Raw genomic sequence first — 27,398 nt, forward strand, 5'->3', positions numbered from 1 at the left:
GAAATTCAGGAAATTTCTTAAACAGGCATAATATACGGTGATTCTTGGCAACATTATCACCTACCTTGTGGTGAACCACTCCACTTATTAACCTAGGTAGAAAGTCCTATGTAGGAGTCTTTGGGGCCATCCTGGGAGGGCTGCACTGTCACTGATGAGTTAGGGAAAGCACAAAGGGGCCCTAGGGAAAGGCTCATCATTCTTACATGCTAGTTTTCAGTATTCTGAAAACTGCCCTTCAATCACCTGCTATTGCAAAGGAAGATAAGCAAGGCAGGAAAACAACCTGCACTATTACCACACATGTTCAAAGAGAAGAACTAGAGAGAGACTATTAACCCTGCACTCTTGTTCACCTCGAGTCTGATTTTCACAGGATAAAGGGGGTGGTTGAGTTGGCTGGAGAGAAGGGAAGCAACAGAAGAGGGGTTGAGATATGTGCCAGAAACCCGTCTCTTTCCTCCAATGCTGGTTCCCCTTCTTCAGACTGCGCACATTTGTGACACTGTCACCAAGAGGAACCCAACCTGAAAGGGAAGCAAAGTGCCACACACACTTGACCACAAGTTTTATTTGGGAAGAGTTGCTAATTGTTAAAGCTACAAGCAAGATCCTTTCAAAATTATAGTTCTAGAGACCTAGTAGTTTCAGAGATCCCAGTGTTCAAAAGTATATTTCAAAATTAATAACAAAAACAATCCCACACCACAAGGAAAGAGCTCTTCGATTGGTTTGGAATGTACAGCCATCAATTTCAGCTGTTCTCAGAAACAGGCCCACCACTTCCTTGGAAATCAGGTGGGATGGAGTCAATGCCCACAGGAGGAAAAAAGTCTTTAAATAATTTAAAATTAGCTACTTGGACATTATCCAATCCTTAGAAAATACAGGAAGATAACGAGTCCCAGGGGTGGGGTACATGGTACAGCACCAGTTTCACAGGGAGCTTATGGGATCCTAGGGTCAGCAGCTGTTGGCATATGGCATACAAATAAAAGCAGTCACCAGAAGCAGGGAGAGTGCTGAAGTGCAGAGTCTCTCCCAGTCCCACCCAGCCTTTGAACTTGCTGACAGCAAAGGCTGTGTTCTGCGGTATCTTCGGGATAACATTTGCAACAGTTAAAAAACAAAAACAAAATCCTCCAACATTATTCCCCAGAAAGTCCACGTCTGCCAAGAAAGCGGAAACCAGTCAGGGTTCCCATGGGGGACTCCGCCTCCCATCCACTTCTGTCTCCACGTGATATAAGACATCAGCCAGAGTATGTTCTACGACGGCACCCCAGCCCATGTCGCTCATCTGTGGGAGGAACGAGAAACAGAAGTAAGGTGATTAGAATAACTACAGCAAGTAAAGGTGCTGAACATGCATGTGGACATTTTTAACGTTACTCACAGGGTGGTAAGTGAGATCTTTTGGAGGATACTTGAAACATGGTCCAAAGTTAATGGAAACCTAGGATAAATTCAATTTAAGCAGACATGAAAGAACAAAAGAAGAATACAGTGAAAAAATTAATGGAACATGGGAAATTTTTCTCTTTAAAGGTAGCTGTGATATTCAGGGTATTACTGGAACTAATGATATATGTTAATATTGCTAAAAGTGGTAAACATCTTAATGTCCATCAAGAATTAGGTAAATAAAAGATTTGTGTTGATTTCTGTTTATAACCTGAAGATTTCCTTGTTTTACTCCCATGATGCCAATTAACAGACTAAAAATACATGGAAACTTCCAGGCATTACCTTTTCAAAAATCACTTCAAAAAAAAACTAACAGGTTCTAACAATAGTCCCCTTCATGCTGAATCATATTTAAAATAAAATCAATATAAGCAACAGTTACAGACTAATTATGGTAGGTTATCATAACACCAAATTGGCTTATGTACATGTATGCTGTATATCCTTTACACTGAACAATAACATTTACCACAGTACATTCAAAGGAGAAATATGGAGCACACTAATTGCACGACCTTTATCTATACAAGCAAATACTTCCTATAACACCCAACTGTTTTGGAACATACAGTAACAATCAGAAAACATTCCGATCTTACTCGTAGGATATTCAGATTTCTTTTTAGAACTCAATCAATGGCTCCTTCATCAAAATCATTCCCTTAAGTTCTGTTCACAGGATAACAGATGACACATACCGTGCAGCTCTTGTACAGTGAGATGGCTGGAAAGTAGACCCCCTCAAAAATATCTTTGTAAGCCACACCTTGACTGACACCATTTTTATAAAATATTATCTGAAACAAAAACCATGGTTTTACTTTAGAATTTAAAAACAGAACAACTACGAAAGAACTCCCTTGGAGAACCCTTTAGAAGTGCCGCCACCACGCTGGTAATGTATTCCAAGAACAGCATACAGTTTGTGTAATAACATCTTATATAATCAGATTTCTGAGCATATTTACATGCACTATTCTAGTTGGTCTTCAGGTGTATTTGCTTTCTGCATTCCTAAGCTACTTATATCAAACAGTTCTACGTTCCATTCATTATACTGTATTTATAAAAAGTAGTTTGGTCTTCTACTGAATTGGAATCATACCCAGTTAAACTTACTTATTTGTCCCCTTCCCTTGCCTCAGGTTCTCATGTCTGCACTTCTACTTTGAAAATCTCTTAGGATATTCTGTCAGTCTCTCAATCCTCATTTTCTTTGTCCTTTATCTCCCAAAACTATCCTGTATATTCTCTCTTAACCACTATAGATGGACTTCAGGAACCTTTTCTGAAGTAACTTGATCTGTCTCTTCTTCCTAGCAAAAGCCATCTTTTCCCTGGCTATACAGTAAGTCCTCACTTAATGTTGTCAACGGGTTCTTGGAACTGTGGCAAAACGAAATATATCAAAACCAATTTTACCATAGGCTAATTGACATAAACAAAAGTTAAGTTCCTACAGTGTCTCATCAATATTATAACCAAACAATATTCGAGGACCTGCTGTATTATCTGGCTCTACCATCCTTAGATCTATTCATTGCTTCCTTTCACTATTTTTTTCCTAAAACAATTGGAACCCTAGTTTTTGGTGTGTTATATTTTTTCTTAGCTTCTATTTTCATTAGCTTCTATTACTGACCCAGGTGGCTTCACAGCATTTTAGTGGAAAAATGTTTCCAGCTCAGAACTTTCTTCCTTCCCTTCCCCTTCTATTTTTTGCTCTGTGGCTGGCCCAGAAGTGCCAGTCCTTCTCTGATTGTGCTATAACCTTGGGCAGACATGTTTCCAATAATCCTGGGAAAGGGAGGGAGGAAAGGAAAGTTCTAGGGGACACCGAATGAGCCATTACAGTTCTAGCTGCCTCTGGGTCACACGACAAGGTTCCCTCCTCTCTGATTCCAGTGTTTCTCCCTCTGTACCAAGAACAAATATCTCTGACTTGCTTCCTCAATCACTTATAGATTTCCTTATTAGACCACTGATTTTACCTTTTCTCTATAGAGTGTTCCTGAAAGAACCCTGGTCATGCCTCTAATAGCAGCAGCACGGTATCACACAGCACAAACACCGTAGGTAGAGAGTGAGCTCCCTCTGCTGCTCGCTAGCTGCTAGCAGAAAATCCCTTCATTCCCCTTTGAGCCTCATTTTCCTCACTTTTATAATTAGGGGGTTGGTACCCATCTGCAAGGTCTTCTAGTTTTGACGTTTTTGTGTCCATGACTCACCTCACTATGGGGAGTCTGCTTTAGGCTCTTCTCTGCTTTATCCACAAAGTCTTTTTCTTCAAAATACAAGTAACTCTTGAACTTTATCAAAGCCTTGATAGCCAAGAGAGAAAGAGAAAAAAGGCTCATTGAAGCATCAGCTACATCACACAAATAGCACTGAGTCATGTGCTGTGCAACAGAAATGAAAAATCTTTCCAGAGTTAGCTTTGCAAAATTTTGAACTATGTGCTTCTTAAAAAGTACCAGATGGGATATGTTTGTAAAAACATTTTCACAACAGACCTTTATGAAGATTTGTGAGGAAAACACATACATATAAATACATATACACTCTCACCACAACAAAATTGGAGCAACTAAAATTCTCATTGGTGGGAATGGAAAGCCTGGCAATTCCTTATAAAACTAAACATGTAACTAGTCTATGACCCAGTAATTCCACTTGTAGGTGCTGACCCAAAAGAAATGAAAACATGTTTACAAAGAGATTTGTTCAAGAATATGCATAGCAACTTTATTCATAATAGCCCCACACTGGAAACAGCCTAAGTGTCCATCAATGGGAAAATAGATATGTTGTATTAATATTTCAATGAAGCTGGGGAAAAAAATAGGAAGACAGATAAACACACTGTGGTATATTCATACAATGAAATACTATTCTGTAGTAAATAGCAAACTACAGATACATGCAACAACAAACTACAGATACATGCAACAACATGAATTTCAAAGGCATTGTGCCAAATGATAAAAGCCAAATATAAGACTACATATTGCATAGTTCCATTACATAAGATCAAAAACTAGCAAAACCTACAGAATTATGATGTGAAAAAAAAAATTCCAAACTATAGTTGCCTCTGTGGGGGTGGGAGCGGGGATCAACAGGGAAAAGACATGAGGGAACTTTCTGCCATGATGATAGATTTCTATGTCTCCATAGCAGTTTGGGTCAAAATCAAATCTAAGTGTATACATACTTGAAATTTGTAAATTCCATTTTACACAAATTTTATATCAAAATAAAAACTAAACAAAGGTTGAACTCTAGTTAATGATATGCATTCTGAAGAACTTGGAGGTGAGTGTACTGATTGTTGCAATTAAAAAAGACGTGCATTTAAAAAAGACGAGTGGATGGATGGGTGGGTCGAGGAATGAATGGATAACATATTAATGGTAGAATCTAGGTGATAGATATTTGTACACTGACTTTTACTTTTACATTCTTTCAGCTTTGTTATATCTGAAAATTCTCATAATGAAATGTTGGAACATATAAGAATGGTGGGTCAGCATCACAAGCGGCCACAGGCTATGGGAATATCTCAGGAGGACAAACTTACCTTATCTTTATAAGTATCGGGCAGTGACTTGGCTGTCTCTGTATCTTCAGGAAGATTGATATAGAATCCTAGGACATCTCCCTGTCCATAGCCAGAAGAGTAGTGTTTGCCAATGGACTGGTGGAACTTGGTTCCCTTTTTGCTCCGCCAAGAATAGCTAAATTTATCATAACCTAGGGGAGCTTGAAGGTTACCTGTCCCAATAAAAAGATATACAGGAAGTCAGAGGACTGCCATTCAACTCTGGTTTGCTAAAGCAAAATATTCTCCTTTTTTGTGGGGGGAGAGGGGGAGGTCGTCAATTCTGCAAAATTGCTACAAACTATTTTTCACAAGCAAAAAATTATAAAAATATTCTAGGAATTGCAAACCATCTAAATCCTCAGGAACTGAATTTTATGGCCACAATTTGATCAGCTCAAAAGCTGTAAAGCTTAGCCAGATGGTCTATATCTCTCTACTTGCTTTGATGTCCACACTATAGTGCCAGCTTACCTAACGGCTGGGACCAACCCAGTCTAGCAGCAGTGTCTGGCGGCATCTCATCCACTGTGATTTCAAAGTACCAGGCACCTTTCCGTACCCCATGAGAAGCCCGTACCATAGAGTAGCCCTTCTCTCCAACTACAGTCAGACGGTCATCAGAGATCTTTAACTGGGGAGCTGCAGTGATGGAGATAAAAACAAAGGTGGCAACTTATTTGAGGTACTTGGAGACAACTACCACAAACACATGAGTTCCTTACACTTCAGTAAATCAAAATGAAAGATCAGAAATATCAGAGCCTATTCAAGTTTTTCAGGTGGATCCAAAAGATCCAATTGAGAATCATCTGCTGCATTTAGTATCATGTCTCTTAAATTTTCTTCAATCTGGAACAGTCCCATCTTTCTTAGATTTTGATGACCTTGATGCTTTTGAAAATTAGAGACCATTATTTTATAGGATATCCCTCAATTTGGGTTTGTCTAGTTCCTTATGATTCCATTCAAGTTATGAATCTTTGACAAATATCACAAAGATAAAGCTGTGTTCTTCATATTGCATCCTGACAGGTGGTACATGATTTTAATTTGTCCCATTACTGGTGATGTTCACTATGATCATTTGGCTGAGGTGGCATCTGCCCAGTTTATCTCTATAAAGTTACTTTGTTTCCTTGTAATAAGTGTTTTTAATATTCTATTCTATCACAGACACTTGGCCTAGCTCAGCCCCACCTAACGGCTTTAGGACTGAATTGCTCAAGAAGGGGTAAAGGAAGAAGTATTTGTATTTGAGAAGTTAGAATTTGCCAAATACCTAAGAAAGTTCTGTTAATCAACATGCGTTTATTAATTAATAAGTATTTTGCAGGGAGATAAAAAGGTATTTGAGAAAATCAAGGAAATCTGATTATGAACTGATTTCAGACAATAGCAGCAAGGAATTATCTATTTTGTTAAGTGTAATAATAGCATTATGGTTATAAAAGAAAATATCCATACTTTTTGGAAATGCATATTTTTGGAGTATGCAAGGAGGTGAGATTTTCTTAAAAATTCAGAAAAAAAAGAGACAAAGAAATAAACAGATAAAGCAAATATGGCAAAATCTTGACAATTGTTAAATGTGGGTGAAAAGTATTTGGAGATTCACTGTACTTTTGTGTGTGGTTTGAATCTTAATTTACCATGAGGCCATTATGTAAGATAAGGGGACAACTTAAAGTGGGAGAGTACTTCCGGGGTGTGTGGGTTGATTGCTTTTATTAAGGTAGAAACATTGCCAATCCAATTAAGACTTAACTGAGAAAAAAGCATTTGAAATAGTTTTGTTTGTAACACTCTAGAAGTTGTCTGAATTCTATCGGAAGAAACACAAAATTTAGATTAAGTAGCTTTTATAAAGGCCTTTGTGATTTACAAAGCACTTTCATAGGTAGGTAGACAGGCAGGCGGACTCAAACACTCACAACTACCATCTCCATTGTGCTGATGGAGAAGCAGATTACAGGCCTTTTAAGATCCATCTATCTGGAATTTGCATTGATACTCCAGAAAAACAAAAAACAAAAATTCATGAAGTACATTCCTCTAAAAGTAGTAATTTAAATTCACTTTCACATTCTAAAGGATAATGAATGCTATTTGTTAATAACTCAATAAATTATGTCATTAAAAGAACTACTATATACTAAAGAATTTTGCATGACAAAAGAGTCATAAACAAAGACAACTGACACACTGGGCGAAAATGTTCACAGCGCATACCGCAAAGGACTAATATTCCCAATATATAAAGGAACAAAATTCCAATAGAAAAATGGGAAATAAAAAAACACAAACAGATAATTCATGCGATAAGGACTCTTAAACATGAAAAAATGTTCAAACTCAAAGAAATACAAATTAAAACAACACTGAGATACTATTTCTCACCTATCAGACCAGCCAGAATTAAAATATAAAACAACAAATTCTGTTTGCGAGGCTGTGGGAAAACACTCTCTACATTACTGGTGGGAACGCAAACTGGCACAACCTTCTGAAGGGAAATTTGGCAATATCTAACAAAACTACGTATACACTTACCTACTTATCCAGCAATTACAGTTCTAGAATTCTACCTTGAAAATTTACCTCCAACAATACAAAAATACATATACCTGTGGTTATTCACTGCCTCTTTGTTTGTGATTGTAAAATACTGGAAACACTCTAAATTCCCATACATAGAGTGGTTGAATAAACTATGTACATCCACATAATGGAGCATCATGAAGCTAAGAAAAGAAAAAGATAAGAACGATCTCTTTGAACTGGTCTGAAATAACTGCATGAAGCAAGATGCAAGAGTATAGCATGTTGCCCTTCATATATGAAAAAAGGAGATAAAATATACATGTATCTGCTCATTTATGCAGAAGAAATACAGGAAGGACAAAATAGAAACTAAAGAGACTGGTTACCTATACCATGTTTCCCCGAAAATAAGACGTAGTCAGATAATCAGCTCTAATGTGTCTTTTGGAGCAAAAATTAATATAAGATCTGGTGTACTGTATTGTACTGTACTGTACTGTATTGTATTGTATTATATATTATGTTATGATATACTATAAGACCCGGTCTTATATTATAGTAAAGTAAGACTGGGTCTTATATTAATTTTTGCTCCAAAAGATGCATTAGAGTTGATTGTCCGGCTAGGTCTTATTTTGGGGGAAACACGGTAGGAGGGGCGGGAAAATGTGGAAAAAAGCGGGGAAGGAAAAGGGGGTAGGGTAGTGAGGAGGTAGTGACACAATGAGTAAACCTTTTCGTACAACTCTCTCAGAACCATAGTAATGTTTTGCATACTTCGCCCAACACACATACCCACGATGAGGTAGAACCCCAAATCAAACACCAACACATCAACCTAACTGTATCACAAATGAGTATCACAAACTAGTGTGGTTGTCCACACTGAAGGAGGTGAGGAAGAAAAGAACCAACCCAAATTAACAGTATTGTGATGGGAAGGCTAAAGACAAAAAGCTGGACATAAATGCCATAATCTAGTTAGTGAATGTTTCTCATGGAAGTTAGCAATTCTTAAACTGTGCATGTTAGAAATTAAAAAACAAGTAAACGTATGGTAGATATTTAGAGTTAGGTGAGACAGAAGTTACAAATAAAGAAAGGTGGAAGGCTGGAACAACCCTGTGGTGTTTGACTAGAATCCATGGTGTCCAAGGTGTAAACTCAGTATAGCAGTATATATACCGGGAGTGCCAAAAAAATGTATACAAGTGGACACTTTGGTCAGTGTTGCTCAAGCAGCAGTTCGCCATAATCAGAAGTGCCTGGATGCTCATGGTAACCACTTTGAGCACCTCTTGCAATTGCAGAAATCATGTAAATTTATTCATCTTTTGGTATAGGTATATACTGAGTACTACAATTTTAATACAGTTTTCCTTTCTTAAAATGTATATACATGTTTTTGGCACCCTCTGTATATATGTGCGTTAGTATACATATATATATTTCCTACCTCCGTCCACTGAGGGGGTCTAGAAGTGACACTCAGTAACCGTGAGCATACCTAACACAGTCTTAATTTCTAAACACCATTGTCTAATCCAAGGAGCCAGGGCTCCTAGAAGTAGCTCATACTTGGCCTGGAGCATGGAAAATACCAGACGAGCCAGAAGCATCTTGTAATACCAGAAAATAAGGAAGTACTAAAGAAAAAAGAGAGAGAGAGAGGGAAAGAGAGAGGCTTATCAAAAGAACACAGGAACCAGCCTATTCAAGAAGCTCCTAAAGGCCAAAGATGGAATAATTTGAGCAACAAAATAAAGTATATCTCACATAATAAAATAAACATCTATGAGTTCACACTGATATAAATAATTAATAAATGGAGAAGAGAAGGAAGAAATTAAAAAATCATCAGGCAAACACATTAAAAAACACTGCAGACAAGATCCACTGATGGATGCTAAAATTAATGGACAAAACTTCAGAGAAACAAGTTATTTGCATAGCCTCAAAGCATCTTCCCCCAAGATATTTATTAACTACAAAGGGAAAGACAGTCGAGAAAGCCAGCAGAAACCACCTTAACCAAATGATCATGGTCAACATAACCAGTAAGACAGTACAGACATCATAAGCTCCATGAGATGATGTAATGAAGACTCATTTCTGTGGTGTTTTTCAAAAAACTGCATAACCTCCATTTAATCATGAGAAAAAGACAAACTCTTACTGAGAAACATTCAACAAAATAACTGATTAATACACTTAAAAAGTGTCATGGGGCTGGCCCGGTGGCTCAGGCGGTTAGAGCTCCGTGCTCCTAACTCCGAAGGCTGCCGGTTCGATTCCCACATGGGCCAGTGGGCTCTCAACCACAAGTCTGCCAGTTCAACATCTCGAGTCCCGCAAGGGATGGTGGGGCTCCACCCCCTGCAACTAAGATTGAACATGGCACCTTGAGCTGAGCTGCCGCTGAGCTCCCAGATGGCTCAGTTGGTTGGAGTGCATCCTCTCAACCACAAAGTTGCCAGTTTGAGTCCCGCAAGGGATGGTGGGCTTCGCCCCCTGCAACTAGCAACAGCAACTGGACCTGGAGCTGAGCTGCGCCCTCCACAACTAAGATAGAAAGCACAACAACTTGACTTGGAAAAAAAAATCCTGGAAGCACACACTGTTCCCCAGTTAAGTCCTGTTCCCCTTCCCCAATAAAATCTTTAAAAAAAAAAAAAAAGTGTCATGATCAAAAAGACAAGCAACGCCTGAAGAACTGTTGAAGACTGCAAGAGACTATGGAGAAATAACCAAACGCAATGTGAGATCCTAGGAAAGAGGCAGTAGTGGAAAAATTGGTGAAATTTAGATAAAGTCTTTAGTTTTATTAATAGCATTTACCAATGTTCATTTCATGGTTTTGATAATTGTACCTGGTTGTGTAAGATGTTACCATTAGGAAAAGCCTGATGAGGGATATATACTATAAACTATTATTTTTGCAACTTTACCAAAAGCTTAAAATTAGTTGAAAATAGAAAGTTTTAATAAACCATATATAAAATGGCTTGCGTTTATAGAAAGAGACAAAAAAGGAAACTCCGGTTAAGTCTGCAGATGCGGGGGTGGAGGAGGGTTACAGACTGACGTGTGCACCTAGATCGGACAAAGCTGATGACAGTTGTTCAGGGTAACGCTGGGTCCAACATGACCATTAACACCTTACGTACCTCGATCATGCAGGGCTAACAAAACCCGTTCATACAAGCAGGCTCTGTAGAGGTCTCCAGGAATAGGTTTTCCTGCCCAGCAATCAAGTTCAAGCTTCTCAGGGTCAGGGGCGTGGGGATCAGGCTCAGCTAGAATATACCGATAGCCATCTTTGTTAAACGGGTGTTCCAATGGGTAGCCATGAGGGGGAAGGCGCTGAGCAGAAAACAAAGGGTCACTGCAGAAAGGAAAGAATAACATCAAGAAACTAAAACCCATTCTAGCTCAATTCTGTAAGAAAGGCTTCTGATTTATTAGATTTCAGCTGGAACACCCCAACTTCACAAATGCTTTTCATTATTCAAACAGGTCATCCTGCCCTCTGCAGGCAAAACAGGGAAATGAAAAGGATTCGCTTTATTTAGCAAAGCAGTTTTGGTTAAATTACTTTACTCTGTAAGGGTATCTATGACAGTGAGCCAGTACCTCATAGGGAAAAATGAGAGAGGAGGAATGAGGGCAATTTCCTTTAATATATTTATTATTATAAACTAATAAACAGAAATTCAGCAATATGAGCACTTACGATCTGTTGTCTAAAGAAGAAATGACCTGGATTTCATCACCATTGAACAAAGTGACAGGAAGAGGCATGCGAGGGGAGAGGCAGAAATTGTAAGGAGCCAGCCTTCAATATTGGTTTCACTCCCTCGCCCCAACCTAGCCTTTCTGAAAATGCCTCATTAGAACTTTACTCCCCAGGTAAATCAACAGAGTGATGCCCCAGGGCTGGTTTATGTAGTGCCAAGTTTGTAAAGCAGGGTATCTAGCCTGGAATTGTTTTACCCTTCCAAGTCCTCAAGATTTGAGACAGGCTTTTTAACCTCAGACATTTGAGCTACTGAAGAGTATGGCTCTTTCCCGAGAGGCTTTGCCAGCACCAAAGAATACCCTGACAGTGGTGAATGGGGGTGAGTGTTCTGCCTACCTCCGGGCTTTCTTGGTGGTCCCTGTGGTCCCCCCATCCTGCTGTTTGCGCTTAGCTCCTCTTCCTTTTCCACTGCTTCCTGCTGCAATTCCCCCTTTGAAGAGAAGGCACATCACTTTTAATGAGCTGTGACAGAAGCACCACATAGAAACGGAAATTCCTTGGGGACTAACACTCCCGTTGTGCATTTGTGTAACACCATAGGAGAATTTCCTTCCCGAAAGCATACTGGATTTCACCCTGGTTCTGAATGAATCTGCTGAGTATCTCACAGCATAGAACACTGGGTTCTGACAGTAAGCTCAACCTTCCTTTCTTAGTGAACAGCAACTACTGGTACACTTACTGAGGATGTGACACAAATGCAATTTCACTCATTCAGATTCCAAACACCCACAGCTAAAAACAATTGCATGGATAAAGTTGTTTTCTACCCAAGTCAATAAAAATATCCATAGTGCTCGCTTCAGCAGCACATATACTAAAAATATCCATAAAGAGAGACTATCTTCACTGTAAGTAGATGTTCACTTGACTGAACTACAGGATATATTCCATAAACATAATAAAGGCACAATATCTGCAAAAGCACTTAACTTGAATATCCAACAAGACAAAAGTACATCAGACATGGAAAACAAAAACAGAAGTACTAAAAAGGTGTTTCTCTCCAGCGCTGCTAGGAATCTACTGGTTGCACAAATGAGAAAGAAGGCTTTAAATTTAGTAGGCAGTTATTAGGATTGTGCCAATGCATAAAATTCAGGTTAGACTAATCTGCTTGTGGAATTAAGAGCAAATATCAACAGGTAATTTACATATTTAATTTAAAAAATCAGCTATATATTAAGGTCACAAGGAATACTACCTTGTGTATTTCTGAAATAGGTATTTGAAATTTTTGTCCACTGCTGTCATTCCTCTCAATTAGTTTTTTTCCCACTTCCAGAAAATGTCCTTGAACTGCAGAAAAACACCTTTATGTAAACAATTGCATAGAGTGTACTGTGTCTTAATTTGGGGCAAGCCTGGAAATTACCAGCAGTTCTGCTGTAATAAAAAGGATCGAGACATTGCGGGAAGGTCATATTCTGCATACACAGGACCAGATTTACGCAAAACTTCCTTTTATAAACACATCAGGGATTATTCCTATGTCTCATAAAAGGTTTAATGTCAAACTATTGTAGTAACATCAGTATTTCTAGTTTGAGACACCTTAATAAAAAAATTACTAAGTTTTTATTGTCATTTGGATTTTAATTATCTTAAGATAGTTTTTGATCCATGTTGAACAAAATAAACAATACTAAGGGGAGTGCTGGCCGTGTTAGACAGAATATGACAACGTACAGGCTTTTAATTACTAATATTAAACTGGAACTACTGTTTCATATTAAGTGCTATTGCCACCATTTTCACAATGTTTTAAATTTTTAATTTAGGTTTAGCTTCTACCACAACTCAACAAAAAAGCATTTTCCAAACCACAAATACTTAAGTCTGAGAGGCTGAAAGAAGACAGAGGAGGAATTCACCTCCAAAAGAGGCTCCACCTGTAAGAACAGAAGTGGCACCATGTATTTGTCAGATTTTAACAACTAAATACGGTGCAAAAAGATAAACAATACACTTACCTATTTCCAATCTTAGAATATCAATAACCGAGAAAATGATTACATACTTAAGATGCTACCACTCCAAAAGACAAGTTAGTGATGCCATGGGTCAGATGAATATCTAGCTACCACCCAGCCACCCCAACTCATTCGATTATCATTAGTAATGAAGGGAATCCTGCATTTAGATGTTACCAACAGAAAAAGCATTCTATAGTGGGTGATCAATACAGAAATGCTGTCATGTGAATAAGCTGAAATTTAAGGGCAAGAAAATTAGAAGATGGACATAGGAAGTTTGTTAATTAACAGCTGAATTTAAGAAAAAGAGTGGAGAGCAACTGCATCTAAATTAAGTGCTAGTTATGAGGATACAGATGGGAAATCTAATATAAACACAGTAAACCTGGCCTTAAAATTGTACCTTATTTTATGCTACATCTGTTTCACTTAAGACCAAACTTTGGTGTAAAGTGACAAAAAGTTCTCTTCCACCACCACCTGTCAAATCTTTGGCTAGCTCCTAAAAATTAAGTTTGGGACTTTAAAGCATCTTATTAAATGTCCAGTTAAGCGTCAACCCAACCCAAAGAATGCCCAATTCTAGGCACATCTGGATTCAACAGCTTACAAGTATTTCCTCAATGAAACATTTAAACACTTACCATTTTGATTCCCACTGGTAGACACAGCACTGCTTTGTTTTTGGTTGTCATAGGCAGGACCAATGTTACTAAGATCCTAGAGGCAAAAATACTCCATTATGAAGGGAGGCTACATAATCAAACCAATCTGGAAATTCTAATAGAGTGGGAATTGAAACTGACAATCCTAAAGAGTCTGAAACTTGCAGGGGTTCAAAACTTGGATGCTGCAGGGATCAGCCAGTAACAAGTAAGGCGGGCCTGAGTGTGCTAAGATCAAAGTGGCTTAAGAATGGTAATGAACGGGAATAGGGGGTGGGGTGGGGGGAATAGAGCTGGTGGTGGGGCAACGGCCAACTGGAGTGCTTAAGCCCTGTTTATTCAGCTCCCTGGAGGAATTCAGGTCCAGCATAGTCAGATCTTTCCATTTTACAAGAAAAGACTGAAACCTGAATTTCTATGTGAAATCTTGAATTTTCAATGCTGGCAAATCAAACATCTTAAGGTACAGCTGAAAGATTTGACCTCTTAAGATGCCAAATGTAACCCCTGCCATTGAGCAAAGAGTGGAAATTTTCTTTTTCCTCGTGTTAGTCTACATATGCAACACAAATTCTTCACAAATTTTTCTTCACAGTAACGAATATTTTTAAGAGCAAAATTTTGAGATGGAAAGAAAATTAGGAATAACTTGGAATGGCGTATTTGTGTTACAATTGAGGAAACTAAAGTTAAAAAATATAAGAATAATATATGTAAAGCCGTAACATTTTGGGGAAGAGCCAGAGCTAAAATACTTGTCTCCTGGTTTATGGTAAGTGTTATTTCTTTCCACATGTGGCAATAACCGTTTATTTGGAGCCCACCATGTCATGGACATGTAATTGCAGTGTGTTACATGTGGCAAATATACAAATGTAAACAAACCTGATTCCCTGTCCCCAAGTGATCTAAAATCAAAAGGGAAATATAGAGTACATTAATGTACCTGATCCAAAAGTCCAAATTTTGGATAATCTTCTTCTGGGTCCTTACTCCCAGGATCGGGGTGTTCCTTTACTAAAAATACATCTCTTTCTTTACTCTGAAAGGAAACAGTATTTTAGTACCACTGGAAATTTTACACTTAAAAGAAGTACTGAATGGATGATCAACCACCAACTCCAATTCCTAGGTATAATCTCCAAAAAGACCGTACTGGTTTTTCCTTTGATTAGAAAATTAATACATGATCATCAAAAAATTCAAACAACAGAGGCTCTTTAAAAAAATGAGAGCCAAAGTCCTTCATAATCCCTCCCTAGCCCTCACAAAAATAAGTACTGTTAATAGCTTGCTGTTGATTTCTCCCCAGGTGTTCTTTAATTCGAAGGACAATAATGTTTAGAACAGTGTTATTTCTTTCATAAATCAAAGAAATAAATTGTTTCCAATTTCAATAGAAAATTATACTTGCCAAGAAAAAAAAAAAAGAAAGAAAATTATACTTGCAAGAGTGCAGTGGACAAAGGTTTTCGATGTCACAGAAAATCACCATTGGGTGATGTTCACGTAAGACACAATATGCAACTTACTGGTTTTTTAAGAGCGTAAAAACCATTAATATTGACAGGTATATCTCACTCACCACGATTTAACACTAAGTTGTTCTCATTTTCCTAGTCATCACATTATTTCAGTAAGACTAAAGAAAATTTATTACAAAGAACACTGCTTAAACATCAAGTCCAGTCAATTTTAATCTACTTACCATCGTTTTAACAATGTTATTTGGCCAAGTCATTTTTCCAGGTCTCTGTCTGGTCGTCATGCACTCCCAGTATTTATCAATAAATGGTATGATATCCTAATTTTATAAACAAAATACATTAATACTTTTATAGTTGGTTTCAAAGTTACACTCACAAAAAAAGGAAAAAAGGAATAAAAAGGAAAAAAATTCATGTTTAGTCTTAATGATTGAACACTATATAATTGCATACAAAAAACATATAGATTGTGGGGAATTTTGAACAAGAACCATGTTTTCCCGAAAATAAGACCTAGCCGTACCATCAGCTCTCATGAGTCTTTTGGAGCAAAAATTAATATAAGACCTAGGCTTATTTTAATATAAGACCCGGTCTTATATAATATTACATAATATAAAATTTTAAATGTCATAGCAGACCGAAAAAATCCAAAGTAAAATAAGTACAGAAACTTTTCTAGATTACAGACAAAAGAGACATTACAACTAAATATAATGTGTAATCCTTGATCAGATCCTGTATGGAGAAAAAAAACTATGAGGGATATTGAGAAAATGTAAATATATACTGTATATAAAAAAATACAAATTGTATATATTAGTTGTACTGTATCAACATTAAATTATTTTAGTCTAATCAGTGTATTGTGGTTATGAGAGAATACTGGGTAAAGCATAAGATCTGTAATTTAGTTTCATACAGCCTAGAGGAAAAATATTGATGGGGGAGATAAAGCAAATGTAGCAAAATACTAACAAATGGCAAATCTAAGTGAAGAATAAACAGATGTTCATTGCACTATTTGAATTTTTCTGTATGTTTGAAAAATTCAAAGTAATAACTTGGGGAAAAAATAAAGTCAGAGGAAAAAAACAGCACACCTGTTTTTAAAGCACTTGTAATATAGGGGGGAAAAGGAGGTCAGGAGGGAATCCTCTGATAACTACTTAAGCTTACAGGATTAAGTCCTGGTTTTTCTGTTTAGTAGAAAGGACCCTTGCCAAAGTCTGATCCCGATTATATTGATCTCACTACACACCCTATACCAGTGTTTTACAAACTGTAGTCACAAACAATTAACAGGTTATAAAATCAATTCTGTAGGTGAAAACTAGCATTGACTAGAATAGAAAATATCAGAGTGCAGAAGGAAAAGATCAGAGGATAAACACTGTTAGGTGAAACTTTTGTTTTAGTTTTAAATGAAAGTGGGTAGGTATGAATGTACACTAGATCAAAAAGTAAAATCCACCATTTTAAAATTTACTTTTTCATATTTCTTACCATGAATCACAGTAAGAAGGACTTACGGATGGATTAAATATTTAATTTTGAATCCTGATTTTAGTCATGCAGTTTTTCAGTTTAATAGTAAAAGATAATCCTTTTAAATAAAAAGCATGGATAAACTGACCACCTTTCCCTGACAAAATCTGTGACTGGTAACACCAGTCTGCTTCTATAACACCAACCAAAACTATTTAAGGATTCATTCTACTGATAGCTAAGCCAAATGACATAAGGTACACACACTGGGAAGTTAGTAAATTACGTGAACCTAAAAACAAACTAACCACTGAACCTTCAGTCATATTCATAAAAATTGAAGAGGAAAGCAATTATTGTTAAATAGCAAATGTAGACGTTCCACCTGATTCTTTGGCCTAATTGCAATTACATGAATTCCTTTTCTACCTTATCTTTGGAGAACATGGTTTTTGGATGTTCATCCTGTGTTCGGGACTGCCATGTTAGGTTGGCCAAAGCACTAAGGCACATTTCCTTCAAGTCTATCAAAAACAAAAAGGAAGAAAAAGTTATCTATAATACTAGATCCTTAACAAAAGAATATTCAACTATATGGTGTACAAATTAACATCCATAGCAGCAAAAACATTTAATCTGAAATGGACAATAGCAATTATTGAGCTAAACCCCAATGTAACTTCTAGCATATATCAGGCAAAAGTTTCCTGATTCTGCTAAGCCCAAACCTTTTTTCTTTCCCAGGTAACTAGAGAATAATTCTTATGCAGGACTCCAGAGTTTATTCTTACTTGCTTGCTTCCGGAGGAAATAGGTATTCCCACTATGATGGCACACATTGCAGTGAAAACTGTAGTTGGTCATAAAAGGTAGACAAGATCTGTAGAACAAATTATACAAATTAGTGTACTTCTGGATACACACTTCTTTATGAGAAGTACAACAACAGTTAACATCAGATAATATTAATATATTAAAAGAACCTTAAACTTAAAAAGGTCATCCAAATCAAAACAGGGCTTGTATGTTTACAAATACCTGGATTTTTCTGTCACAAATATTTTAATAAGACATTATCTACCATAGTGGATAATTCAGCATCTGGAAGGTTCTCACTGGAACCTTGTCCAGGCTAGATTATTATAGTTTTGGAGCACCTAAAAAGAGTATACTAGGCCAGTTGTGGAAGAAGACGAAGTAGTCTCTTTAAATATCTTTATATTTAAATATCTTTCAATATCTCCTTAAAGTGCCAATAACATTGTTGGAAAGGGTGGACAGAATGTATGAAAAGATTAAAAATGTAAATAATTATTCAAGAAGACAACACAGAAGTCCTAAAACATTACTTGCCTCATTACCAAATGAATCCTACAGATGATAATTCGTCTGTAAGAATTTAAAGGACCCAAGTAGTAACTTCAGATTTAAGAGCAAGGGAAGAATTTTTTTGAAGACATAAATTATGAACTAGATTTGGGAAGAGTCACTTTCTTTTCTATAGGTGAACAATGTATAGAAATGAGAAAGTGCAAACTAGATGCCAGAGAGGCAAACTGGTATTAACAAGTTTGTCCAGCAGAGAGGATTTGTCAGGCATATGGTAAAAAATGAGACTTGAAAAAGTAGGAAGTACAAGAAAACCTTACACGTCAGGTGGAACTGGATTTTTTCTGTGGGTAATGGGAATTCCTTAAAGGGAAGTGGCATGGTTAAAATGATGTTTAGTAAGAGGATTGGTTTGAAGGGGGAACAGATTAGAAAAAGTGAATGTATATAAGAAGCTTTTGTAGCAGTTCTAGCAGAAGGTAAATAAGGCCTCACCTAGAGTAATATTAATAAAAAAGGAGGGGTGTGGAGTGGGGGGATGGGCAGGAAGAGAAAGGAGATCTAACCACTAAGATGGCTTGTATCATAAAGAGGAAATCTCCTAAGAGGGAGTTCATGGGCAAGAGAAGAGCTGTCTGTTTGAAGACAGAGGAAGAAGAGGCAGAGATTGAGGAACTGACGCATTAGAGAAGGAAAGAGTGGTGGTGATTGTACTGGATGACTAGAAAAACACAGGGAGAGCTTAATCCTGATAAAGGAGAAACAGAAAAATAAAACACCGGTTTGAGTTGGAAGAGAAGACATCAAAATAAAGGCAGGTTTTTCTTGGACTGTGTAGCAACTAGCTTAAGGTATCCTCAAAAAGAAGGGTTCCTAAGTATGTGTGCATTGCCGCCACTCAAGCAATTAAGAAACATTTTTATGAATGTTAAGATTGAGTTCCCTTACGTTTACTTCTCTCTAGAATTCCTTCTGTTAAACAGCCTGTTGATAAACTCATTTACAGAAGGCAAAGCCTCATACCAGAGGTAGGTAGGTATATAGTTAATTAATTCAAATACAATCAGGTATTCAGAGCAGCCTTTTCCATACCATGCTAGCTCACTTCCTTCCTCTTAGCCGTAAAAGATAATACTGTCCCACTTAGCTGGGCTTTAGGTGTAACTTCTCAAATTCAGGTACAAATTGGTCTGTACCAAAACTCTGAATTGTGGTTTGATGGCAGAAGAAAGGGGGGAAAAAAAAAGATGGACTCTTTCTTCCTGATCCTTCAGTACTTTTCTTTCTTTTGTAAACATTCTATCCTAAATCACGAGTCACATGTTAATTGCAACATCAGCATTTCTAAAACCCACTTTAACTTTTTAACTAAAAAACATACAACAAATTATAAAGGTCAATTTTTTCACAATCCCACCCAAGGGTATTAATTTAATAACGCAGCTTTATTTTGAGGTAGTTTTGTCTAAATTTACTTGTTTAATACAGACTATAAGGAACACCATAGAGAACTAGCAGCACATTTCCATAGATACTGAATCAGTAATTATCACTTGCTAGCTGTTGATAAGGAGCCTTTTATTTTCAATCATAAAACGATTTAAATTTACTAAAAGAGATAAAAGATTAGAAATAGGCTTTGCTGAGGAGAGAACGCAGGGTACCTAAAGGGAGTGAGTTGGAAGCCAAAAGCTAAAAAGGATGGCTCAGGCATGAAGAGACTGGCCATCTCAAATTTTTGACATCAAGCTTTGTGCACCAGCCCTTTCCCCCAAATCTACAACACTAAATAAAAGGTTTAAATGCTACTGTCTCAAACGTGTTTACATGTACCTCTCAGTGGGTAGAAAACATGCTCAGGGTGTTAAAACAATTCCTGATTCAAATCCTCCTACTCATTGAACAAGGTTTGGAAATACCATGCATTTATATTTGCCTACAAACTAACTAATTGTTGAACATGCTGAGATCTATTTTACAAAGTGATTCTTACAAAGACAACAAAAAATACTCACGAGGTATCTATACCAAAGGTGTCTGCTGTGAACCATTTTGTACATATCCCACACTGCAGCTCTACTTCTCCCAGCTGCCGGCCATTCTCTTCATCCACCGACCCTGCTTGAGTGTCCATCACCTCTGAAGTATCCCCAGCACCTTCCTGTGTCCAAAGCAATTAGAGAATCAAGTTAAGTGATCTGATTGTATTTTTGACTCGCTTAAAAACTTGAAAAAACAAATCCGATTTTGCATGGCAAATATCCAAAACGAATACGTACTAGTGTATCTTTCCCATTAGAAGATTCTGTCTCCAAACCACCACTTACATCAACAGAGTTTGCATCCCTGTAAGATAATGAAAGCACTCAAGTAAAAAATTTTCAAGAGAAACAAACCTCAAAACTTCTATTCCCAAAGATAATGATCAAAGTACTGCTGAACTTCACACGGCTTTTTCAGCTATGCCCGTTCTGAGTCTCGATGCCCAGGGTTAGGAAGACTGTGGCTCAGACAGATGGAGGCCATGGGCACAGGGACGCCTAACAGGCCCTTACAGACAAAATCTACATGGGATGGAATTGGTCCTGGGGTTAAGTTCACAGAGGTGCAGCTCTCCCACCCCGTTTCAGAGGGACCGCCACCTCTTCCAGTCTGGCAACACCAAGTGGTTTCTTCTCTGGGATATTTGAGGGGTTCCAGTTAGAAGACTGAGCTATCAGCCCCCCGCCGGGGTGCAAGGGCGGGAGACAGGACAAGAAACTTGGCTCTCACAGACCGTGAAAGGTGAGGAAAGGGGCGTAGTCTGAGATACACTTCAGAGGGAACGGACCCAGCGGCGGGCGGGACTACGGTGCTGTAGGGGGGCAGGGCGAGCCGTTGGCTGCAGGGCTTAGGATGGGAAGGGGCGGGGGGGAGGGCTCCCGGGAGCCGCGGGATTCCAAGAGGGGCGGGCCTCTCTCTCCGTGTCCTTCTCTGGCCTCAGGACGTTTTACCCGCTTTCGGCCTCTCCAGAACTGGGCTCCGCTGCTGGAGCAGCAGATGTTCCCTCTCCGGCTGGAGCGGCTGCTACCGCTACCACCGGCTTCGTCTCCACTTCCTCCGTCGCTGTTGCATTTGAGGTCGCTGCCGGGCCGGGTCCTGCACCCACTCCGGGGCCGGGTCCAGTTCCCGCCGCCGCCATCACTGCCGCCTCCTAGACTTCTCGCGAGAATACTATCTGTCTCGCGCGAGTTGCTGACTGATTCTGTAATCTTCAAATAGTAAAGGCTCATGGTAGGTCCACTGCCTGCCTGATTAATGCGCGCTCCTGGCCCACTTTAAGGTCCCGCGGGCAGGCAGAAGTGGGCGGGGTCTTGGCGCTTCGATCGCCACAGGCCAAGCAAGGAGGAGGCGAAGGCGGCTCGAGTATTAGCTGGATTCCCTGTAGGACTTACTGTGTTCCAGGGGTGGACGCTGTGCATTTTCGTGGCCAAGACTGGGAATCACCGCGCGGATGAGGCGCCTTGAGAGCACTGGCTGCCTATGGACTTGAGCGCTGCGTGTGCATTGCCGACGTTCCTCACCGTTAAAGGTCCCGAGGGACGAGCACTGACTGCCCCGCCCCAGAAGTAGTTTGTTGTACTGCCTTAGTGATCTGCCACTTTGAGCACGTTTCCAAGGGGCCCCTAGTCATGATGGGAGCCTAGACAGTCTGAATCCACAGCCTCAGCTACGCATTCAAGGGCCGGGAAGGGGATGTGGATGGAGTATCCAGGAGGGAGAAGCAAGAAGCATTGTGTGTTCTAGAAGCTGCAAGCCGCTTAATACTGTAAAAGGAGGAAATTGAGGCGCGAGAGTTAGGGAGCCAGGTGCTGGCGGACTTAAAGAGTTTACAGAAGTTTGGTCCTTGGAGAAAGGAACAGGTAGGGACTAAAGGTAAGAACTTGAGGAATCAACGACAGTGTTGGTAGGTGAAATCACTGGGGTGAGTGGAATCTTCAGAGCCACTGTAGTCAAATTTAAGTAATCCGGCCAGCACAGTTTTCAGGAAATCACTGTTTACAACCTAATTCCTAAAAAGTTTGTCTAAGGATACACCTTTCTCTCACGTTACAAAAGAAAGGCCCACCTCTCTCCAATCCTGAATCTAATCTTTGTATGATGTATTGCCCCAGGGCCATACAGAAGAACAACTGGAAGGAAATATGTCGATGTTTTGATTTCCCAATTGGTTCTCAAGTATTTGTTTTCAACAAAATTGAAGGAGGACTTAATTTTGAGTTACCAGCTGATAGATTATTTTAAAAATTGTTGACGATAAATGCTAAAAGTAGTGGGTGAAACTTTAAGAAGAAGCAGGATACTTGCACAGACTCAAATATCTCCCCCAAATATTTATGGTATAGTGGTGGTTTTAACATATGGCCACAAAATCTTTGACACTCTTTCCTCCAAGAAGTGGAGCTTTAATTCTCCCTCCTCTCTAGTGTGTGGGATGAACTTAGCGACTTGGTGGTGGTCGGTCAACGTGATTTGGCATAGACCTTTGAAGGGGTCCAAAGAGTTGAGTTCTATTATTTCAATAAAACCTAGATGTGAATCTGCTTATTTATGTAAACAAAGATTGTCAGCTCTTAACATCGATAAAAATAAAAAGTAGGAATAAAATTGTTGTTAAACCTGTTTCATTCTAGCAATAGTGATATTCATGCACGGACATATGGATTAACTGAAAAAATAAATTATTAGTCTCATCAGAGTTTCATCTCCAATAAAATATTATGTTTAATTATCCAAATGTATAATATATTTATTTGATCAATTGTGTACTAAATTGACAATGCAATCAAGAAATATTTTAACACTAGAGCCTTATGGTCACAGGAAGTTTTTAAAAATTTAATTTCAACTTTTATATATATTTTTATTGCACAGAAATATGGACTTTCTAGTATAAAATAGATATGTACAAATATGTACTGCCTATATATTATATATATGTACATAACATTTTATCTTATGAGGGAAGAATGGAATTCTGAACTTAAAGAGAAAATGAGATAACATAAAATTTAGAATCATGTCATGAATTTTTTTGAATGGCAGGTATCAAATCACTACAGTGGAATATGTTTTTTTTAGTTTTATTTGACAATGCTGATGTTTACAATCTACCTGAAATCCTCTGCAGCTAATTAAACAACAAAATTTTGAAGACCACTAATTTAGAACAATTTCAAATGTTTTGACCACAATTCACATAAGAAATACACTTTGCAATGTGATTCTGTATACACATTATATTATTTACAATCAAAATAAAAGATTCGTGGAACAATCTGCACTTTGTATTATATCTTTTTTTTTTTTTTTTAATGCCAGTAGTGACACACTAAATTGATTGGATGACCTCAGCAATTTGAAAAAACAATGATGTAGCATTGTTTTCAAAGGGCAAGGGTCTGGGTATTGAACCCTGGGCAGCATGTACATTTTAAATGAAGGTCATGAATGATTCATTTTAAATACAAGTTGTGAATGGTTTCAGTAGAGTAGTAGAGTGGTGGGGGCAGAGTCCACATTTTGATGGATTGAGGAGTGTAGGAATGGATGTAGAAATAGTTGTGTAGACAAATCTTTCCAGTTTTTTTCCTGAGGTATTTTATTTCTATAAAGAAAAAAAGCTGAATCAATATGGCAAAATGTTGACGTTTGTTAAATTTGCTTGTTTATTGCATGATTCTCTGCACTGTTTCAGTGTGTGACATAGTCCCTAAACAAATGCTTGCTTCTGAAGGAGGGAGAGCAATTGGATGGTAACCGGAAAGGAATGCAGGGTTGGGGAATAGGCTGATGAAATAGTTTTATTCATCAATAGGGAGCCAGAGATTGAAAATATAGGGGAGATGGTGGTTAATGGAGCAGCTTTCTAAATAAAATGGGTAAAGGGCTGAGTCAGCTGGCAGAGATAGAGAAGTTAGACTTGATGGCAAGGAAAGAAGTTATTGATCTGAGACTGGAGGAAAGAAGGATGGAATAAGGATGTCGTTTGTAATTTTTAAAGGGAACAGGAGACCAAGGGAAAACATTGGCCAGCAGTGAAGGCCTGGCTGAGCTCTGAGACTGCACATTTGTTGTCTCTATATCTTCCATGCTTCCCTCCAACGGCACTAAGCTACATAAGTATAATAGTGATGATGAATGGAAAGATTCATCTGAGATTTTAGTTTTGCCAGGCAGGTAAAAGTCAGCGCCAGGATAAAAGGCAATCAAAGACCATAAGGAGAAAGCAATTCAGATGATTAACCATGGCACATGAAAAAACAGGGACAGGAAAAACTGGAGAATTCAGCATCTAGAAGTTCAGGTGAGAAGGCAGGAACTGAGATGGTAAGAGGTTGAGGGAAGAGAAGAGAATCTTTAAGTTTCAAGGTTTTAGGAGAATTCGCTTCCTCCTTCCCACAGCCAAATTACCTGTGGGTAAAGTGGGTGAAGCTAAGGTGGGTATATTTGAGGATGGGAGGAGAATGGGCTCTGTATTTTCACCCCAGCAAGGCCACTGGCAGCTGTATCTTTTGAGCAGGAAAAAGATGTTCCTTCCACACCCTTAAGGAACTGAGGATTTTCTTTCATTTAAAAGGAAAAGAGAGATATATGATATATCACTGATATATCCCAGACATCTAGAACGAGTGCCTGGCACGTAGAAAGCACCCAAGAAATATTTGTTGAGTGAATGGAGCTGCAATATCTCTTGTGTCTGAGGCTTGTCTCACTATAAGGCCAAAGGGGCTGCCTACCCCACTGGAGAAAGCAGCCCAGAAGCTTTAGCAAGGGGCTTCTCTGGAGTCTGAGGAGTTTGGAAACAAGTTGTCTTCACCTACCCAAGGACATAGGGGCACCGACTGGCCAATTCTCCACTCTGGCCCCTGTAGTGGATGTAGGCTTGCTCTGCTAGGCTTGGACTAGAAGAGCTGATGTCCTCAAATTACGTAGCTCAGCATTTCTCAAAGTGTGGTTCTAGGACAAGCAGCATCAGAATCATCTGGGAACTTATTAGAAATGCACATTCTCAGGCTCTTCTCCAGACCTACTGACAGAAACTCTGGGGGTCTGGCCCAGCATCTGTGTGTTACCTAGCCTTTCAGGTTATTCTGATGCTTTCTAAAGTTAAGAATCGAAGGTGTAGCAGGATGATGGGCAGGTTGATGAACTAGTGTTGGAAGCTCAGGACCCACTTTGAGTGCTAAGGGGGTATGTGTCCAAGCAAGGAGACGCGCCCTGCCCTCTGGCAGTTCCTCAGGCAGCTCGTGATGAAGCGGGTTTAGAATGCACAGGTGAGGCCATGGTGAATTTCTCTGGTTGACAGCCCCTGTGAAGTGCTGGAGTCTAGAAAGGTGGGCAGGGAAGGAGTGAGGTTAAATTTTTCTCTTCTTCTAGTCATACCAAGTTCTGACTTGGTAGATGGTTGTTCTGTTGGAATTGCAAGGAATGAGGGATAGTGATGGAACTCAGAGCATAAATGAAGCTGTGTAGTACAAGAAACACAAATATCTGGGAAAGGTCAAGAGGATAGCGGTTATCAGAGGAGACTTGACGTAGCGGAAATCTAAGAGTGAGCTTCCTGCTTTGAGGGATAGATGGACTCCTGGGAAGAGATGGTGTTATTGTCTTTCACTTCCTTGACAAAAGGAAGGTTCTGACTGAACCATAAACTTTATGGTTACTCATTCAGATATTTAAGTTTTCATAATATAGACCCAAAAGCCACAGTCCTCTACTACCCTCCCCACACAGGGACCAAATACCCATCTGGTCACATACACTTTGTGTAGCACCTATGTGAGTACCACACATGGCAGACCTGCTGACAGGTCAGGATCAACAGCTCTCCCTTAGGCTGATAATGTCCTTTTGCTTGTGATGGCCCATTCTCAACCCTGGAGGAACAAACAGAAAGCTATGAAGTCTGACAAGGAAAAAAGAACTGGAGTCTCCAGGAGGGAGAGAGGAGGCAGTGGCTGAAGGTTCTGTGGTTGGAGTGCTAAATAGGACACCTTGTCAACAAAGGTACTTAATTATATCTTGACTATAGTAAAGAGTGGTAGTGCTATCTTGTTCCTTTGTGGTTTGAGATCTCCCAAAACTAGGGCTGGCTAGGTAGAGGTAATGGACCAGAGGGCATGCATACTACAAGGTGTCCCCACACAAAAAAATCTCTTTTGCCTCTGGGCAGTGCAAAAGAGCTGACCTGGTTCAGATGCCATTACAGGAGAAAGGAGGGATGAAGTCATGATACTTTCCCCCCAAAATCAGACCAGCACCACTAGCATAATTTGTCAAATTGACTAAAAACATGGCAAAGTTCATCAGACTTACAGAGTATTTGGGTGTCCATGCCACTATTTAGGACAAAGAGCTTTCTAGTACACTGTACATGTCCCTTGTCTGAGTTAAGAAGCTCAGGAGTTAGGAAACACAGATGTGGATGGACTTCTTGGTGGTTGGTTTTTCAAGGGCTCAGAAGCTGAAACTATCCCAGGAGTTGGGGGATTACAACTGCATTTATGGCCATGATTCCGATGTAAACCTCAACCTATCCTATAGACTAAGGAAGGAGTTTTTAGCAGTTCAGAGTTCTGTCCTTTTGGAAGGCAGTCTTGTTTCTCCCATGTTAGGGTGATTAGGAAAAGGTTTAAATACAACCTAATGGTGGAAGTGTGAGTTGAGAAGAGCCTTGCAAGGATAAACTTTGATGATGCTAGCTGAGTTCCTTGGTGGATAGAGCCACCTGGCTACTGCTGGCAAGTGGTAAGCTGAGGGTCAGAAGGCAGTATGGCCGCAGGCATGGCAGTTTGGCTGGAGGGAGGAGGCAGGGTTCTAACTAGCTTGTCCCAACCAGGGAGCAAGCGCAGGGGTGTTCTCCTCTTCCCGGTTCTGCCCACAATACACCTCTAGTCAGTCCCCTTATCTAGAAAACCTCCGCCTCAGTTTTCTTAGTTGCAGAATCTTGAAATAACGTGGAGAAGTGTGCTTAGGTCTGGAATACGTGCGGCGCCCTTC

At 39.1% G+C, this 27,398-nt stretch overlaps 1 protein-coding gene across 4 annotated transcripts; it reads right to left on the bottom strand.

The window, feature by feature from the left end:
• Positions 1 to 551: 551 nt before the first annotated feature.
• ASH2L (ASH2 like, histone lysine methyltransferase complex subunit) lies at positions 552 to 21,902 on the bottom strand. Of its 4 annotated transcripts, none has more exons than XM_019748129.2 (16): positions 21,791 to 21,902; positions 20,636 to 20,702; positions 20,372 to 20,517; positions 17,819 to 17,907; positions 17,457 to 17,551; positions 15,761 to 15,856; positions 14,999 to 15,094; positions 14,032 to 14,107; positions 11,748 to 11,841; positions 10,780 to 10,997; positions 5,543 to 5,710; positions 5,048 to 5,241; positions 3,696 to 3,788; positions 2,166 to 2,264; positions 1,397 to 1,456; positions 552 to 1,300 (listed from the first exon to the last, which is right to left on the bottom strand). In XM_019748129.2, the coding sequence occupies exons 3-16, from the start codon at positions 20,488 to 20,490 to the stop codon at positions 1,193 to 1,195; spliced, it is 1,605 nt and encodes a 534-aa protein (XP_019603688.1). In that variant the 5' UTR covers positions 20,491 to 20,517; positions 20,636 to 20,702; positions 21,791 to 21,902; the 3' UTR covers positions 552 to 1,192. The 4 variants fall into 4 exon arrangements, with proteins under 4 accessions (XP_019603688.1, XP_074185762.1, XP_074185763.1 ...); XM_074329661.1 differs by lacking the exon at positions 21,791 to 21,902 and adding an exon at positions 21,350 to 21,577; XM_074329662.1 differs by lacking the exon at positions 21,791 to 21,902 and adding an exon at positions 21,133 to 21,544.
• Between the last annotated feature and the right edge of the window lie 5,496 nt (positions 21,903 to 27,398).

The sequence above is a fragment of the Rhinolophus sinicus genome, linkage group LG04 (assembly GCF_036562045.2).
Source record: "Rhinolophus sinicus isolate RSC01 linkage group LG04, ASM3656204v1, whole genome shotgun sequence".
Lineage (NCBI taxonomy): Eukaryota > Metazoa > Chordata > Mammalia > Chiroptera > Rhinolophidae > Rhinolophus > Rhinolophus sinicus.